Here is a 19,389-nt window from a genome sequence, read left to right as displayed (position 1 = left end):
CCTAAAATGTACCAATAGAATTTAAAAAAGAATTTAGAAAACCAAGTAGAAACTTCTCAAACATATACCCCTGTCTTCTAGTAAAGTTAATCCTAGATTTTAGGCCAGTGACAGATTTTTTTCAAAATGCACTCAAGATGTTAAATCCAAACTCCGTGACAGCAAGAGATTGTTTTAGAAGGATGTACTAGTGATGAGAGTATACTTGTGAAGTGGATGCCCCAGCTGACTGCAATAAGCCACAGTTGCCGGGTTAATTTTATTTTCTAAAAATAAAATCTAGGGCCGTACTCTTAAGTAAAATAAATAGGACATACATGTGTAAATACTGAATAGTTTCTCTGGTGTGAAAAACTAAAAGTGTAAATAAGACCAAAACGTATAATTGATAATGTGAAACAGGAAGAAAAGGTCTAAAGGAGTAGGGGAAGCAGGAGGGGTAGGGGAAAGGAAAGGAGGGTAAAGAAAAAATATAAGAAAAGGAAAAAAATGGAAACAAAGTCTTTGTAAATAGGGAAAGGTGGAGGGGGTGAAGGGAGGACAGGGGAAGGGGGAAAAAATAAAAACCAAGATACATCATGAAAGTTACAAGATCCCAATGATGAATGTAACTGTACTGTATACCTAAAATGTACCGATAAACTTAATGGAAAAAATAAAAAATAAAATAAAATTTAGGTAGGAAGACAAGTCGAATCAGCCATTCTGTGAAAGAATTTTTGGTGCAGACATCTTTTTTCAAAACTTCATTAAGCTGTCATGTACTTTTCTAATATTTCCTTTCCCATCACTCCTAAAAAGCAAAGTGCATTATGATGAAGGAGAAGGAGGAGAAGACTAGATACAGAGGAGAAAGAAGAAGAGAAAAAGGAGGAGAAAGAGGTGGGGAGAGAAGAAAGAGTAAGAGGAGGAAAGAAGGAGATTTGGCTTAATAATCCTTTCATTTCATTAACTTAAAAGATATCAAAAACCTGCATACATGACATTTCAGTGGTGCTAAGTTGCCAGATAAGAATAAAACTCAACATGTGGGGAAGTGGTGGAGGTGGGGTATGGTTTAGAGAAAACTTGAGAAATTAGACTATTGATAAGCACTTGAACACTTCTAGTATTTTAAAATAATCTGAGAAAGCCCTTGACCATGGAATCTGGCTTTGTAGATCTCAAAGACTGTTTACCATCAGTTGTAGTGCCATCCTGCCTCCTTCTCCCTGTACATTCCCCAAATCACAACTCTTAAAATGGAGAAAAATGTGATTCTAGAACCATTCTTGCCTATGAAACTAAGCATTTATGTGCACAAGACTAGAAGACAGTCCTGATACCTAATAAGAGTTATTTAGCAAATATCAGAAGACTCAATAGTCAAACTACTTATCCTGAAAATTATCCTATTGTATTTTCCTAAGAAAATAATTTCATTAGCATTTGAAAACTGTTAGTATTTGCTTAAGATAAGTCCTGCTGATGCTTTTGTCAAGATAACAAAAATGCTGTATCAGCTGTAATTTTATCTTGACTCCTCTTAATATACTCTACAGAGCAACAATGTGCCTATAGCAGTAGTCTAGGAGACACTGGATATATTCTCACTTGATGTTCTCTAAGTATTATATTCTCACCTTGTCCTTGGATTCATTGTGGATGTAACCTAATATTTCTTCCTAACCAAAAGACTTAAAAGAAAATGTATTACTATCTTAATGTGGCCATCATATATTCCTCCAGAAATGAATGTGTATTTCTCTCCCTTTGTTGCCACACACAGTGCACACACAAAAAGCTCTTTCTGATGGCCTGACCTGATGGGGCTAGCCCTTGAGTAATGCCACTTGCTTATGCACATTTCTATGAAATGTAAATTGCTAAAAATACCATTAAACTTCACGTCTATTTTATTTTTTCCATTCCTTTGCTGATTAATAAAGCATTTTTGTGTGTCAACATAAGCCTCTCATTTGTCATCAGTCCTCTTCCTGCTCTGATCTTTGAGTTATGGTGCTGTTCAGTGATAAAACATCAAGTGTTTAATTACTGGAACTGTGGAGACAACTTTCAATGCCTTAATGATTATCTCACACAGAAAAGCAAAACCTTTTCAAATCTAACACACAGGAATATGAATTCTTATCATTTCACTCTGGCAGACTTCTTCTGTTTTGCTTTGAATACTGAAGATAGAATCCAAGGGGCTCTACCACTGAGCTACATTTCCAGACTTCCTTAATTTATATTTCAAGGGGTCTCATTAAGTTGTCTAGGCACGCCTCAACTTTCTATCATCCTCCAAAGAAGCTGGAGTACAGGTGTGCACCCCTGTGCCATGCTGACTCATTTTCTAAGGCTTTTTTGCATGGTTTGAGAAAAGTGGATGGAAGGATCTTTCCTTTTCTGCCTTTCCCTATTTTCCTTCCTTCCTTCCTCCATTCTTCCCCTCCTCCTTTCAAGGACATAGTTGGTACCTGTCACAAGGTTTAGAGGGCAGGGAACTTCAGAATTAGCTTGAGACTCTCAACCTAGAACTAACATTCAGGGACTTCTGTGTCTATATTAAACTTTAGATAATAATAAATGTCACTTGTTTGTGACATCCATTGTGTAGTGCTATCCATTATACTGTACTTTTACCTACATTTGTCTCATATATAACAGGCCAACACACCCTTGAGGTAAACATTAAATATTACTGAGTGGAAGTTCCGAGCAGTTAAGTAATTTGCCAGTATTTACACAGTTGAGTTGTGGGTCCTGGAAGCAAGGTAAGATCTTTGACTGCAACTGGAGTTTATTTTCTTTGTGCTAATGGTTCTTAGAAGGATAGTATCAGCACCAAATTTATAAACTTACGTATTTCTTTTATTTTTATTCTTTTTTTTATTTTTTAAAATTTTTATTCTTAGAAATTAGTTTCTAGTTTAAATAAAATGCTAGTACTAGTTATTGGATATAAATACTGTGCATGAAAATGCCAGCAACATGCCAGTGACTATGAAAAATAATGTAAATATTCTTGTAAAGATTAAAAATATTTTAGTGGACTAACTACTCGTTCTTCCCCAGCATAAACACTACAAGTCTTCTTCTTGAGAGCTTTGGAATAAAATTTTTCAGATTCATATTTTTAATCAACTATAAAATGTCCCTATTCAAATGACTACTTTATGCAATGCTTTTGTTAGCCCAGTTTTCTAGGTCTGACAGTAATAAAGTCCACAGATTCAAGGTTACTTGCTACCCAGAGAAGAACCTATCTGCAAAGCTATAAACCTAGACTGGGTGCCTCCCTGAATTATTTAATCCCCAGGAAATCAGATCAATTTTTATATTAATCTAAACATAATACAATTAACAAAGAAACTTTATTGGTATTATCAAGTAAAGTCAGCACATTACTAGACCAAATATAAACTGATTTTAGGATCATCTGCAGTTTGGGATTAATTATATGCTCAATATATTACTAGTTAATCAAAATTTTACTATTTTTCTGAAATTTCAACAAAAACTAAATCTTGCAGTCTTAAGTTTTCTGAGACATATTTCTGATTATTTTTAAATCTGTGATTCTTGGAGGGCATATAATTCCTTACAAGAAACTAAGGACAAATTCATACCATGGTAGGAGTTTCTTTCTATGGCCTGTTGCCTCAGAATATGGGTTCATAACACAGTAGGATAAATATCGGAGCATAAATAACTGATATGTTGGTCTCTCCTACAACAATAAAACCTATATTCATTGATTTGCTGATATCTGAAGCAGTTTGACTGTATGTAGTACATAATTCTAAAAACATATCAAACATCTTTATTTTACAGAACCCATTGCTAAGCAATTGTTTCTCCAAGATTACTCTTTATTTTCTAATTTACAAACATAGAAGAGTACTGTGAAACAACTCCAGATCTGTCCATTTTCTACTAACTTGAGCTTAAAATGTATGTCTGGTGCAATGATGCACTCCTTTAATCCCAGGACTTTAGGAGGCTGAGACAGGAGGTTTTTGAGTCCAAGTTCCATCTGGGCAACTCAGTGACACACTATCTCAAAATAAAAAAAATAAAAAAATAAAGACTAAGGATGTAGCTAGGTGGTAGAACACTCCTGGGATGGATCTCCAGTATCATTTTAAAAAGAAAAAAGATAAGACAAGACAAAAAGGAGCGTGTGTGTGTGTGTGTGTGTGTGTGTGTGTGTGTGTATGTGTGTGTGTGAAAAGAAAGAAAGAAAGGAAAGGGAAGAAAAAAAGTACCTAAAATGATAGAAAAACTAGAATTTATTAGGTTTATTTTGTTCTGTTTGCCCTAGCTGTCTCTAAGCTGAAGAATTAAGTAGAAAATTATCATTTGGTTGTATTGTAAAAACCTCACTGTCTCTGCCCTTCTCCAATTTCTATCACTTCTAGGGCACAACTAGAGCCATAAACCATGTGGCTACAAAATTCAGTTCTGATCTTGAGTAAAAATTGCTTCAAGCATGCTTCCTAGATTGTAAAATTGGGTTGGTATGCGAAAGTCTTGGGAATCAAGACTTCTCTGTATGGCACGTTTTGCCCATTCCCCTTTGGGATAGGGAAGGAGAAAGGCTGGAAATCACATCAAATTATTAAATCACTATAAAAATGCATTTGTTTCTATGATAGCATACACGTGATTGTACAACACACACACTACATTAAAGTTTGGCACATTGGAAAGCTCTTAAGTGGTGGAATCATAAAGATGTGATTTTGAGCTCTGTCATGTGATCTCAAAAAATTATTTCACCTTTAATCCATCAGTTTCTGATCTATTAGGAAAAAATCCACCACAGAATTAGTATGAGAATAAATGGGAGAATGAATATAAAGATCCCTTGAGATCATATAGGATCCTGCATTAGGATCCTGGCTTAAAAGATCTTGGTGAGGCATTTAGTGTCACAGAATTCAGCCTCCTTTTTTTAAAAGCAGAAATATTACCACTGTGCATCTCATAGGTTTATCATGAAGGCTAAATGAGAAAATGAATAAAAGACTTAGACCAGTGCCAAGCATATAGTAAACATTCATGAAATGGTTACTGTCTTTTTCACTTACCCTGTTTCCAAATGCATTTTCCCATTTTGCAATTCTTATTAAACATTCTATCAGTTTAACATCTATCAAATATTCCACTATTAAAGTTTAGGATTCTAAGGCAAATTTCATCTTAAACTTTATTCTGAAGAGCAGAAGTTAAGCAAAGTACCTATTTGCAAATGTTTTTTAATACATTTCCTAAGATGATTACTTTACAAATGTTTTGCTACCACTTTTTAGAAACAGGAAAAATGTGAAGTACAAGAAGAAAATGAAAATACCCTATTTAGGCTAAATTATTATTAATATTTTAACACATTAACTTCTATTTTTCTGCATTGTAAAGAAAAATCATTCTATTCTTTCTGTAAAGATGATACATCCTAGTATAAGGGATTAGGCAATTCAGAAAGCTTAAATTTTTAAATCACTTTAAGCTCCATTACCCAGAAATTACCACTATTAGTATTAGAGTCACATATCTCTATTATTTTCTATACAACTATGATAGATGAACACATGTATGTATTTATTGATGGATCAATAAAAATGAATAAGAAACTTAATTTTCCTTGAATTTTATAAAAGAAAATAAGTTAAATAGAGGAAATTGCCATAATTAAATAAAATATTATTCCACAAGAGATAATACTTCCTAAAGGAGTTCTTGAAGGTTTTATGCAGGGAATAAAGAACACAAAGACAGACTACAACATATTAATAAAAAACTGTCATATTTTAAAACCCTACAATCACCTGTTTTAGTCACTACTGAAACTATGCTTGAAAGAAGACATTAACAGACTTCTTTTTCTCTCTCCTGCCCTGACCTGTCAATAATGTTTGTCTTTTTTCTGTATACATTAAGATGTAACTACATTTGCCCCTCGTCTTGTTGCAGTAACTTCTTAATTATTTCGTTTTATACTTACTTAGTTTTATACTTAAATTAATTTAGTGTTCACCAGCCCATCTTTTTCACCATGGTTTTTGTATTACTGAATTATTTACTTTGATTTATCTCTTAACTGGCTGCTGTTCATAATCTACAGACTCTCTCCTCCTAACCACGAACACCATCACTCCAGTAACCAGGTTGTGAGATGTTTTGTGTAGGCTCACCTACAAAGGTTTTCTAAAATCCCCATGTTTAAAAATCACAATCATCAGGCTGTAACCCCAAACAATTAAATCAGACTCTCTGGAGAAAAAGTAAAATATAGTGAACCCTCAAGTTATGACTGGCCAGACATATGAACAACTCGGGTTAATTAAGTTAATGGAAGATTCATCTGCTTCTCGTTATCTATAGCACGTACCCAGATAAACATCCAGATCTCAGCTGTATTGACTAACAACCAACTTGAGTTACAACCAGCTCTCGACAACAGATGGAATTCGTAAGTCAAAGGTCCAGTGTATTCTTAAAAGCTCCCAGTCTTAAGAACCAGTCTTAAATTATGCTGCTTTCATTCTTTGGTGGCTATAGATGATTTTTCAAAAACATTTTTTTGCTCCAAAAAAACAACCCAAAACCTCCTCGTGCTGAACTTCTTTTTCTTATGTATAATATGTTCCTCTGAAACTTCTTCCTTCTGCCTTTAACTCAGTACGTTCCTATTTATTCTAGGAAAACAGAACTAAACAAAGCCTCTATATTCCATTTATGAGTCATAGAACAATTCTCATTTTTAATAGGAATAAGTGTAGATTACAAAGACTATTGTTATATCTAGTATTAGGAAAACCATGGTCACTTGTTCAACAAACATCTGTGTGGTCTAATGTCACGATTCTTCTCTTCAACACCTTGAATGTCCACGCATGTGTATTGTGCACCCGTGGGTATGATGGGAAAAGAGAAATGACAGGACTTTTGATGTCTACATTAACACCGTGGGTAGAAAAAAAAGGTTGAGGCCTGGAGGGCGGCGGGGGCGGGGCGGCTCCCGCGCGGAGGGGGCGGGCCGGGGCGGGGCCTCCGCGGCGCTGACTGGCGGTCGCGCTGCAGTCGCCTCCAGCCGCGGCGCGGAGCGGAGCGCTGCGGTACATGGCCCCGACGGGAGGTGCGTCGCCCGCACCCGGAGCCCGGCTCCCTGCCTGAGCGCGGCGGCCGCGCTTCGACTAGCCCGCCCTCGCCCCTCCGGCCGTCCGCACGCGGACATGACCGCGTAGCCTCCTCCTGAGCTGGGACTTACTTGAAGATTTTCTTCATGGAAGCGATGTCCCCCCAGCAGGAGACCCTAGGGGGACAGCCGCCCCGCTCCTCTTCCCTGACAGGAGTGTCTCGGCTCGCGGGAGGCCCGGGCACCAAGAAGGTAAGGACGCCGAGCTGGGGCCTCGCGCCCCCCGCCGCCGCCGCCGCCGCAGCCCCCACGCCGGCGCAAGCCCTCCGCTCGAGCCGAACGAGCCAACCGCCTTTGGCCCTTGAGGCTCGGCAGAGCCGAGCCGTTCGTCCCGGCCTCCTCACAGTCCCTCACCACTCTCGCCGACGCGCCGCTGCTCCCCACCCAGGTGATCCCCAGAAACTCCAGCTCCCAGCATCTAGTTTCAGTTCGCCTCTGACGAACCCTGCAGCCCCGTCTCCATCTGCCGCCGGATCCGCAGTCGCGGAGCGCAGCCCTGGATTTGGCGGAGGGGGTCGTCTTCCTCCAGCCTAGCGAAGTGGCCTTGGCGGGGTCGGCACCGAAGTCCTTAGAGCTGGTGCTGCCCGCCCGGGGCGCAGAAGAAGGTAGGCGGCCAGGCGGCCGGGCTGCGGCGCGGGCTCTGCCCCTCACCTGGCTGCGGAGGCGCAGCTGCTTGGCTTACTTCTGAAGATAGAGGGTTCTTCCCACGGGGAGCGCGGTCCTGGTCGGGTGGGGGTGGTCAGAATTGAGGGTGCAGATGCGCGATGCTAAATGGACCGTGCCACGGGGACGCGAAGATTCGACTTGGCCTGCAGCTGGGCTGGGCGGGGGCAAAGGGGGCTGTAGTGGAAAGCCCAGGCCTTCGCAATGAGCTGATCCCTGGCCCTTGGGACTCTGGCAGGGCTGGAGAGGGTCTGGGTGTGGGTGTGGGCGTGGGGGTGGCCTCGCGTGTTCCCTGTCAGAGCTAGGAGGGGTGCGGGTAACAACTTGTAGCATTCCCTTCTGATAAACACGTCTGCGGCGCGGAGGGAGGATTCCGATTGGGGTCAGATTTCTTTGGAACTGTTCCCTGAGCCAGTTAGTGCACGTGGGCTGGGACCTCCCGGCCTTGGCTCTCAGTCTCTTAGGAATTGGTTTGGATGTTTCTAGCCATGTCTGCCTCCCCGTCCTTCAGCACAAGACTTTCAGATGTTTGGCCATTTTTGTTCCTTGCCGTGATGATGCTTTGCCAGCTTCCCCAGAAACAAATTTTGGCGAGAAGGATAATCTAGCTCTTAAGATATATTTTAAGGCATTGTATTGCTATAATTAGAGGCTTAAGGGGTTACAAGGCTCCTTACTTGTCCAAATTTTTCATTCTTTAAGAAATCTTCCCACCAATGTACTGGGTTGGCTAAGAGGTCAATGAAGAGAAGTGAGATCATGCTGCAGGTATAGACGTGTAGTGCCTGTGTGCTCCAAAGGACCTTGACCTTGTGGCAGAGCCATTTAGGGGTGTCCATGAACTTGATGCATGGGCTGCTCTGCTGGCTCAGCCTTTGATGTATTGAAGCTGCTGTTTGTCTTTGTCATCTTCTCCCCTTCAGAGATGGAGGGAATGTGTTTGTAATCAAGTCTTTCCAAACAAAACCTGTACGTTATCAGGTTAATGGTACAAAAAGATGTCAAATGAATGTAAAGCATTGTTTATATTTTGTAATTTTGAGGAATTGTAAAAAATCAAAATTAATTTTCCTGAACAGTTTTCTTCCAACCTCTGCCCAAGGCTCATTAAGCATGCTGGTAAAAGAGAAGAAATACTAAAGAGTAGCTTCATCATTTGTCAAGGAGTAAATGTTCAATAAATGAAGGGCTGTTTTGCCCCTTTCCCGTCTTTTTTTAACTCAGCATAGTCATTATTTCTAAGATGGTGGCCTTTATTATAAAACATAATGGATTGATATACTACCAAGCCAGAATCTGTCCCCAAGATTATCGGGAAAATTAAACGTGAATGAATGATGACATAAATAGACACTAAAATGTTAGCACTTATTGTTTGTAATTTTTCTCCTATCTGTAATTCATAACATTGTGTCTCAGTTGTTCAAGTCAAAAATTTAGAATTCATTTTTAAACTCATTTCCTCATTCTACAACAATCCATCAGAAAAGCTGTTATCACTTGAAACATAAGTTCGTCTCCACTGCTGCCACCGTAACCCAAGCACCACCGTCTTTCACTTGTGCCTTTGCAGAGACTTCTTGTCTAACACTTTTCTTGTCTTTCCATAACCCAGTCTCCATTTAACATACCAGAAAGATCTTTAAGCAATGTAAATTAATTATGTTTCTCACCTGCTTAAAATCCTGGAGTGCCTTTCTATCACATGAGAAAATCCAGACTCCTTTTCTTGGCCCTGCCATGTGGCCTTTCTTTTTCTTAAATCAAGTCCTCAAATCCATTCCTATTTTGAGGCTTTGGTGGTGTTTTTCCCTCTGCATCTGCTCCCAGTCTTTACAGTGTTGATTCATAGCATTCATAGCATTCCCATAGGCCTTTCCTAACTAAAAGGAAGTTACCTCTCAATTATGCTCTGTATCCTCTGCTTTCTTGTTATCTTAGTATTACACTTTGTCTCATATTTTCATATTTACCTTATACCTGTCACCTCTACCAGATTGTGAACACTGTAAGAATAGGGTCTTAGTCTATGTTATTCCAGGTTGTATCCTCAGTGCATAGAAATAGTGCTTTCTACATATCAGGTACTCTGTACATATTAATTGCGTTATGTGGAGCAGTAAACAGGATAGGCATGTCCCCTATCCTGAGAATTTATGGTTTAGAGGAGGGTCAGCAAACCTTACATAAAGGACCAGACAGCAAATATTTTAGGTTAGCAGGCCATATGGTGTCTGTTGCAATTGTTTAGCTCTGCCATTGTAGTACCAAAGAAGCCATGGACAATACGTGCATGAATTGGCTTAGCTGTGTTCCAGTAAAACTTTATTTAGGAAAACATGAAGTGGGTCCCTGTTACATAGTTTCCTGACTCCTGTCCAAGCAATGTTGTTGAGTGGGACTTGTTGCCATGATGCACCTTTATTTATCTGGAATGTCTAGTTCAGTGATCATTGGCTGCACTTACCTACTGAGCTCTTGAAATGCCCTGGTACAACTGAAGAGTTAGTTTTTGCTATTGGGTTTTTAAATTTGTTTCTTTGTTGTAATAGTAGTGCTGGGAATTGAACCCAAGGCTTTCACACTGAATTACATCCCTAGCCCCTTTAAATTCTGAGACACTGTCTCAGAGTTATTAAGTTGCTCAGGCTGAGCTCGAACTTGTGATCCTCCTGCTTCAGCTTCCCAGAGTGCTGGGATTAAGGCATTTACCATTACACCTGTCTAGGATTTTTTAACAGCTTCATTGAGGTGTAATTGATATACAATAAACTTCACATACTTAAAGTATATAAATCTTTAAATTTTGAAAAAAGTATGTATATGTAAAACCATTTCCTGAAGAATTACTAGCTTGTTTTCTGTAATTGTAGATTAACTTTGCATTTTCAAGAACTTATATAAATGGAATCATACTTTTATTCTTTTTTGTCTAGCTTCTTTCATTCAGTATAATGTTTAGGTATTCATCCATGTTGGTATGTATATCAGTAGTGTCTGTCATTGCTCAGTAGTAAAGGTTGAATATTCTCTGTCAGTTTTGGGGACCAGAAGTTTTGAATTTTGGAAGTTTTGGGATTTTGAAATATTTATATATACATAATGAGATGTCTTGAGGATGACATTGAAGTCTAAACGTGAAAGACATTTATATTTCATATGTACCTCATACATATAGTATGAAAATAATTTTGTACAGTATTTGTATTTTAAAACATGTAACATGAAATCTAGAATTTTCCGTTTGTGAAATCATGTCAGTGCTCAGGAAGTGTCATATTTTGAAGCATTTTGGATTTTGGATTTTCAGACTAGGAATGGTTAACATGTGAACCACAATTTGTTTATTCATTCAACTGTTAGTAAGCATTTGGATAATTTCCTAATTTTGACTATTTCAAGGGAAGCCTTTGTGAACATTCATATATAAGCCTGTGTGGACCTGTGCTTCCATTTCTTTTAGGTATGTTGTGAAATTGGATCATATTTTAAGTTTGGTTTTAACTTTTTAAGAAACTGTTTCATTCCTCTTTTCCAAAGTGAATTTACATTCCACTAGCCCTGTCTGAGATTCCAGTTTCTTCACATTCTTACCATCACTTGTTATTATCTGTCTTTTTTGGTCATAGTCATCTTAGTCAATATAAAGTAGTATCTAGTGGTTTTGTTTTACATTTACTTAATGATTGATGACTGGGCATCTTTTCACGTGCTTATTTTTCACCTATATATTCTCTTTGGTGAAGTACCCATTTAAATATTTTTCCAGTTTTGATTTCCTTTCTTTATAATTGACTTTTGATTTGATACATTCTGTTTTCAAATACTTTGCCAGATAGGTGATTTGTAAAGTCTTCACTCTATGACTCATCTTTCTTTTCTCTTTTAGCATTTTATATATTTACTTATCTCTCTGCTAGGGATTGAACCCAGGACTTTTTCACTGAGCTGCTTCCCCAGCCCGTTTTATGTTTTATTCTGGGACATGGTCTTACTGAGACACTAAATTGTCTAGGATAGTCTTAAACTTACAGCCCTCTTGTGTCAGCCTCCCTCAGTATAAGGATTACAGGTGTGTGCTACCATGTCTGGCTTCTTTCTAGTCTCTTAATAGCATCTTTCAGGGAACAGAAGTTCTTCATTTTGGTGAAATCCAATTTATTAGTTTTTAAATTTTCCTTAATTATAACTAATTTGAATTTAAATATAAGTAGCCATATGTGTTTAATGGTTACTGTATTGGGCAGCACAGGTCCAGAGGAAGAGACAGAAGCAGTAATGAATCATGACAACTGTTATTAAAGAAACATGATACTGGTTGGATAAATATGGATGTTAAGCTGGACCACTCTGCATTTGGATGTTTAACTGAAGGCCTTTTAAAGTGACCCTCAGCTCTTTTATGAGTGAAAAAGAGTGTTTTATAACAGATTTCAGGAAATGGGAACCATAGTTTAAAGATTCTCAAGTAAGTGTGTTTGAGGAACTAGTTTGTAAATCCTGTATAAAAAAGTTAGTCTCTTTATTTTATAGCCACATTGATTATTTTAACCTGAAGGAGAATAACCTAGCTAAATCATTTACCTTTATTTGCTAGTCAGACTATTAGACTGTTTCTAAAAATCAAATCCACTCCCAGAGAACAAAGACTTTCCATCACTGAGGCCTTCTAAAGAATATAATATATATGTACAGGAAGTTCTAATTCTTGTTACGTATATTCTATTCTAAAATATAACAATAGCATAAAAATAATACTTTAAATGCTTCTGGAATAATGTGTCCTTGAAGATACATGCACAGAACAGTTTTAATGCAATGAAAATGCATTTTAGAATCATTTTTATTAGGGATGATTTGTATATGACTCAGACCCACTGACCCTTCAGTCTCACTAATTGAAAGATCTTTAATAGTTTAGTTTTTTGGAGGAGGAAAAAAAGATTTATAGTACAGAAAGGCAGTCAATGGAAAATCATTTTAAAATAGCTCCAACAATTTAAAATATACCAGCTGCTATTGTAAACTTCATTCTGTCTTTTCTTTCTACATTGTCTGAATCCAGATCTGTTTATAGCACCATACAGTAGAACACCCCAAAGAGCTGACTTTGGCCATATGTGTGTCTGGTACTGGGACTTGAATGAAGCATCTGAATGAGGAAGCTTTAATTTTGCTCTTCAACACTAAGAAAAACATGATGCCAGCGGTTAAACCAGTATTCTACTGAGTCCTTGTTTGGTGTTGTTCACAAGGTGAATTGCATAAAATCAAGATTGCTTTGTTATATTCACTAAAGCCTCTAGGTAAATGTTAGGTAAACACTTACTATTAATAACAATCAAGGACACAGTAACTGGTCTAAGTAACTTTACATTTTTGTGGTTTTTATGTCTTGATCACTTTCTGATGTTTTGTATAAGGCTTGATGCCTTTCAGGAGCTCTTTTAGCTAGGTCTGGTCTCAAATGCCAGTACCTCAGCCTTGCTTGCTATTAGAAAGCTTGGCATATTCTCCAGATAGACTCATAGGGCTATATTTCAAAGTTATGTGTGAGTGCACCAAATCCTGTGCCTTAGATAATTCTGCTGTGGAAAATCATGTGTGTTGGAAATCCAACTGAAATGCCTCCAATTCAGTAAACTTTTATATTATAAATCTTGAGTCTGAGAAAAACACATCTTGCATCCACATTCTTAAAATGTGAGCATAATAATGCATGGCAAAATAAACATTAATATTTTGTAACTCTAAAATTCATATATTAGAACAGAATAAATCAGTTTTTATAGAAGTTAGTCAATCTTATTTTTATGAATTTGTCTAAAAAGTAATTATTAATTTTAAAAATTAAATCTCCTAGGTTAAAATAGTTTTAGCTCATAGACTAAAAATTCACAAATCACAGGTACTTAAAATGGTGCAGTTGTTGCTACTAGTTCTGAAATGGTTGTCATGAAGCAATTTGTCACACTCCCTGTGGCTTCCACATTCTCCGAGGTTATGATTTGATGAAAATTCTGCAAGACAAAATGCGGAACATGTTCAGTAGACTGAGAAGTGTGAAAACTAATGGTACCTATACAAATGGAATCCTGTCCAATCAATAACTTATATAACTGAATTTCACAGCTCTTAGGCTTATCTCAAGTGTACAGAATCACAGAATTCTACAGGTTCTGATGTGTGCAGGAAGCCTGCAGAGAGGGCTCCGTTTGGTAGTGGCAACTATAGCAGTTTTCTGAAGCAAACTAGGATGAGGGTGATCTTTAGTTTTTGTTTGTGTATGGGGGATTTCTTCACAACTTGGGAGAGTGGAAAAGGAGCAGAAGTAATTGCTTTCTGTCTGCCACCAGTAACTGGGCATGCAGGTAACACCAACCCAGTTCATTTTTAAATTTTTTTTAGTCTTGGGTTTGTTTGTTTTTGTTTGTTTGTTTTTAATGTGGGACAAGTTTAGAAATACCCAACCAATAGCAGGAGCAACCCCTCTATCACTGTATGTCAGTGTTGTACTGAGTAGCTTTGACCTAATTTTGACAGACACCTGTCACATGGCACAACTGAAATGTAAAACCTGTTTTTAGATGTCTAGTCACTTGTATGTGGACTCTGAAAATGGAATGTGTGTGACCACATCATCTCACATATCACAGATCTGGAAAACCCAGCTGCTCTATGTCCTTTTGCTTTTTCCTTATTTACCTAGGACCTGGTTTATACCTAAGAGAGTTTCTTCTGCGCCTGCATTCACCTCCTTGAACTTTAGCTTTGGTAATAGCCATTAATAGATAGAGCACTATGTTTAAGTCTAGATAGACTTGGATTTGTTTTTTATTCTCATTTGATATACTCTTACAATTAAGTCTTTTCCCTTCTGTGTGAGAAAACTGAGAGGCTGCTATAAGGCAGAACTTCTCAACCATTGCATATGTGTCTGATATCCACCACCTTGGCTCTCAGGCAAGTGAGTGGGTCCTGGGGTAGCCAGAATACCCCTTTGTTTATCATAGTGCATCATGGTTGTACAAATAATTCCATTTTGTGTAGGCTGTGATGTAAACATATGTAGTGGAGTCCTACCCTATAAGAGATTACTGTATTAGAGAACATTGGTGATTGACTCTGTGTACTAGAGTGCTGCTGAAAGGAAATCATTACCAAAGGTTGAAACTGGTGGCTCTGCTAAAAAGAAAATCCAGCCAATTTGAAGGCCCATAGCGATACGTCAGAATCCTATTTGGGCAGGGTTGGAGGCAGAAGAACAAATAATATATGGAGGAAATTCTAATATCCCCATGTTTATGTATGCACAGTAGTTAAGTACTTTAAAGATTACTACAGTGTATGTTACATTATCACAGTGCTTTTCATTTCAAAGTACACTTTTATTTGATTCTTTGTGATGGGTAGGGCAGATGTTATGTGCATTTTAGAGAGAATCTGAGAAGTAACATGGTAGAACTAGGGCCCAGTATTAAGGCCCAGTGTCTGCTAGCCCAGCACGCTTTCTTTTTCATTATGTAGATCTTGTATATTTATTGTTACTCTCATAGTAGTAATTGTCTTATGGAAAGAGGAAAGAGCCAAAAAGAAAATCATTTCTTTCTTAAACTCAGGAATTTAGATTCCTTTACAGTAGGCAATACTGTGATAACATTGTTTAGTTAAATGTTCAAATTGATTCTGGGTGGTATGATTTATAAGTAAGCAGAAGATTATACTTATCACGGGCCAAACTGACAATAGTGGCAAGTTTCAGATTACCCAGTGGTCAAAATCTTGTTGTGATAATAGAATCCAGAAACAAGGTGCAAGGTTAAAAATAATTCTTCCCTCGGAGCCAGTATCTTTGAACTATAATTGTTCAATGGCTGGGTAGGTCTCCACATATAAATTCTGCTGGCATGCAGGGAAGGCAAGAAAGAAATAGATTATTGCTCACTAAATTACACAGACTAGCCACAAAGAATTAATAGTCAAATTTGAGCAAGCTAATTTGTAGTTTGACTAAATATTTTCCTAGCCTTAAAAATTTAGAGTTTTAAAAAAGCTTTCCTCAAAGCCTTTGTTTTAATGCTATGCTTATTTATTTTAAATGCTTGAAAGTGATTCCAGCATCATTTCATGTAAAATTGATTGAAATGTTTGGATTTTGTTTCTAAACAAAGCATGTAAAAATGCAGTTAACCTCTGACTTAAATCTTTCATCTTATTTCTTTCTTTTGATATCCTTTATTTTTTTAATTACTACAAGAACTAAGAATGACCAGGTTGAGAGTGATTTAGAGGTTTCAAAAATTGTGCTATATTTCTTGATTGAAAGGAAGATAAAATTGTAATGAGAGTCTGTATGCAGGTTTTTATGTAAAAAGTATTTTCAAAAATTCAGAACATTTTTTTAAGTTACCTCATTATGACTATTTTCTTACATAGGCACTCCTGTGTTATCACCTTAAAATCTCATATACAGTTGATGTTAATTTGTTCGTGTAATATACAACTGTCAGGAATTTACTGTATGAAGACCCTAGGCTGGCCACAGTGGAAGTAGAGGAGGAATGGTAGCAAATGGCAGGTGGGCAACTTCCTCAGGTCTCTGAGGAATTCAGATGAAGAATAATTGAGAAATTTTGAATAAAAATATATTAGACAAAAATCAAATAATTGTTCATTTCATATATTATACTTCAGATGATTATTGTAAGAAAGAAATAAATTGTGGCTTCTGACTGTGAACCAGTTTACTGGGATAGAGCCCAGTAATATCTATTTAAATAGATAGTTTCATTTATAACAAATATAATTTATGTACCATATAATTTACATATGTAAAGTGTACAGTTTAGTGACTTTTAGAATAGTTGTAGAATTGTGCATCCATCACAAGTTTAGAGTATTACTTCAGAAAGGAACACCGTACCTCTCAGTAATCATCCCTCAATCCCCCCTTATCCCCAAACCCTAGGCAAATACATCTACATTGACTGTATAGATTCATTCTGAACACTTTATATAAATGGGATCCTGTACTATATGGTCTTTTATAACTATTTTCTCTAAATTATTATGTTAACTTCAAGGTTCATTGGAGTTCTACAATGTATCCGTATTTCATTTCTTTTACTGCAGAGTAATATTTCATTGTATAAATATACCACATTTTGTTTATCCATCTTCAGGTGACAGTCATTGGGGTTGTTTCCACTTTTCAACTATTGTGAATAATGCTGCTATAAACAATTGTACAGATCATTGTATGGACATATGATTTCATTTCTCTTGGGTACATATCAAGGAGTGAAATTGCAGGATTATATATATGATAACTCTTAAGTTTATCTATTTGAAGAACTGCCAAACTATTTTTCCACAGTAAAACTACACCATTCTACATTCCCATCATCATGTATAAAAATCAAATTTCTTTACTCCTTCACCAGTAAATTCTTTTTTTCACTTTAAAAAATTGTTTAGATTGATGGGTTTAATTTTGGCAGATTTTTACATGCATGTAACATACTTTGACCATTTTCACCCCATATTACCCACCTTTGCCCTTTCCTCCATCCTAGTTTCACATTTTGGGGAATTCAATATGTATATTTTTCTCATATTACAGTAAAAGACATATTGCCATTAATGTCCTTCAAAGTACCTCCCCTCACTACAAACATACTTACGCCATCATTCTTGCTTCTTTCTGAAGCAGTTCTGGAAGTCCTCTTTTATTATGTGTGATCAGAAATGGTGAATGATACTACTGAGCAACATTCAGTGGAAAGCAGGTTCATAAAAACATTACAGAGTATCCTCATCCACCTTATTCACTAGATATGGCACTGTATGACTTCTGGACATCAAGGCAGCCACAAGAGCATAACTAAAGATAGTTGGAAAGAGGACTTCCAGAACTGCTTCAGAAAATAGGACAAGTATTTGATATGAGGGAGAATATTTTGAAGGGGATTAATGTCGGTGTGCCTTTTATTATAATTGATATTTTTAAAAATTTAAACATTCACCATAGTTTTCAGCCGTAGTATGTTTTAGAGCGAGCATGTGATATTTGTCTTTGTGAATCTGACTTATTTTACTTAACCTTGTGGTCTCCAGATCCATCCATTTTCTTGCAAATTACAATTTTGTTGTTGTGGCTAAATAATGTTTCATTATGTGTATGTGTATAAGTTATATATTTTATATTTTATATGTATATTTTATATATGTATTTTGTGCATAATTATATTAATTTTATATATTTTATATTATATATATATATTACATTTTCTTTAGTCATCTATTGATGGGCACCTAGACTGTTACCATATCTTGGGTATTGTGAATTGTGCCACATTACCCCATTAAACATGGGTATACAAGTATCCCTGTAGTATGCTGACTTTAATTGCTTTGGATACATACCAAGGAATGGGATAACTGGATCAAAAGGTAGCTATATTTTTAGGAGGGTTGTCTTTTGGGGGGGGGGAACATCCATACTGATATCCATAGTGGTTAATTTACATTCCCACGAACAGTGTAGGGGGATTCCATTTTCCCTTCATCCTCACCAGGATTTATTTTCTGTATTCTTAATGATAGCCATTCTGAATAGGATGAGATGGAATCTCAGTGTAGTTTTTTGGTTGTTTGTTTGTTTGGTTTGGCTTTTTTTGGTACCAGGGTTGTGAAGCAGGCGGCAGAACCACTGACCTAAATCCCCGGCCCCTCAGTGTAGTTTTGATTTGCATTTCCCTAATGGTTAAAGATGATGAGCATTTTTCATATACTTACTGGCCATTTGTATGTCTTCTTTTGTGAAGTGTCCAATTCTTTTGCTTATCTATTGATTGATTTTGATTTTGATTTGATTTTTAAGAGTATTTTTTAGTTCTTTATGTATTCTAGATATAAATCCTCTGCCAGAAGAGTAGCTGGTAAAGATTTTCTCCTATAAGCTGTTTCTTAACTTCGTTTGTTTCTCCTGCTGTGCAAAACTTTTATATTTGATATAGTACCATTTGTTGATTCTTGCTGTTACTTCCTGTAATCCTACTCAGGAAGTTTTTGCCTGTGCCTATGGTTTCTATTTATCTTTTTTATTATAATCATTCTAATGTGTATGAAGTGGTATCTCATTGTAGTTTTTACCTACATTTCTTTGTGGCTAATGATGTTGAACAATTTTCATGTGCTTAAGGTTGTTTGTGTATCTGTGGAGAACTGCCTATATTTAGATCCTTGCTTGTGTTTTGTTGGATAATATACCATATATAGTGGTAATATTTCCTTACATAATCTAAGTCACTTAGTAGATAGATAATTTGTTAAAGTTTTCTCCATTTTGAGGGTTGTCTCTTCACTTTCTTAATGGTTGCCTTTGAAGTATGGGAGTTTCAAATCTCAAGAATATCCAGTTTGTCTGTTTTTATCATTTGTTGTTTGTACTTTGGGTATCATATCTAGAAAACCACTGATTACCTGATGAATTTTTGCCTATGGTTTTTTGTTCAGATTTTCATGGTTTTAGCTCTTAC

At 36.9% G+C, this 19,389-nt stretch overlaps 1 protein-coding gene across 3 annotated transcripts in view; it reads left to right on the top strand.

The window, feature by feature from the left end:
- The first annotated feature begins 7,072 nt into the window (after positions 1–7,072).
- Arhgap20 (Rho GTPase activating protein 20) overlaps positions 7,073–19,389 on the top strand; it is a 125,462-nt gene continuing 113,145 nt past the window's right edge. For 2 of the 3 annotated variants that reach the window (XM_004856526.4, XM_004856525.4), the window contains exon 1: positions 7,073–7,378. In XM_004856526.4, coding sequence (XP_004856583.1) covers positions 7,274–7,378 — 105 coding nt within the window. In that variant the 5' untranslated portion in view covers positions 7,073–7,273. Of the gene's footprint in view, positions 7,792–19,389 lie in introns of all 3 variants that reach the window. The other variant, XM_021237792.2, reaches the window with a different exon arrangement.

Source organism: Heterocephalus glaber, unplaced genomic scaffold (genome assembly GCF_053883595.1).
Source record: "Heterocephalus glaber isolate CG9 unplaced genomic scaffold, H.glaber_assembly_v1.0 deba00001429, whole genome shotgun sequence".
NCBI lineage: Eukaryota > Metazoa > Chordata > Mammalia > Rodentia > Bathyergidae > Heterocephalus > Heterocephalus glaber.
The sequence above is the reverse complement of the archived record's forward strand: the minus strand, read 5'-3'. Positions and strand labels throughout refer to the sequence as shown.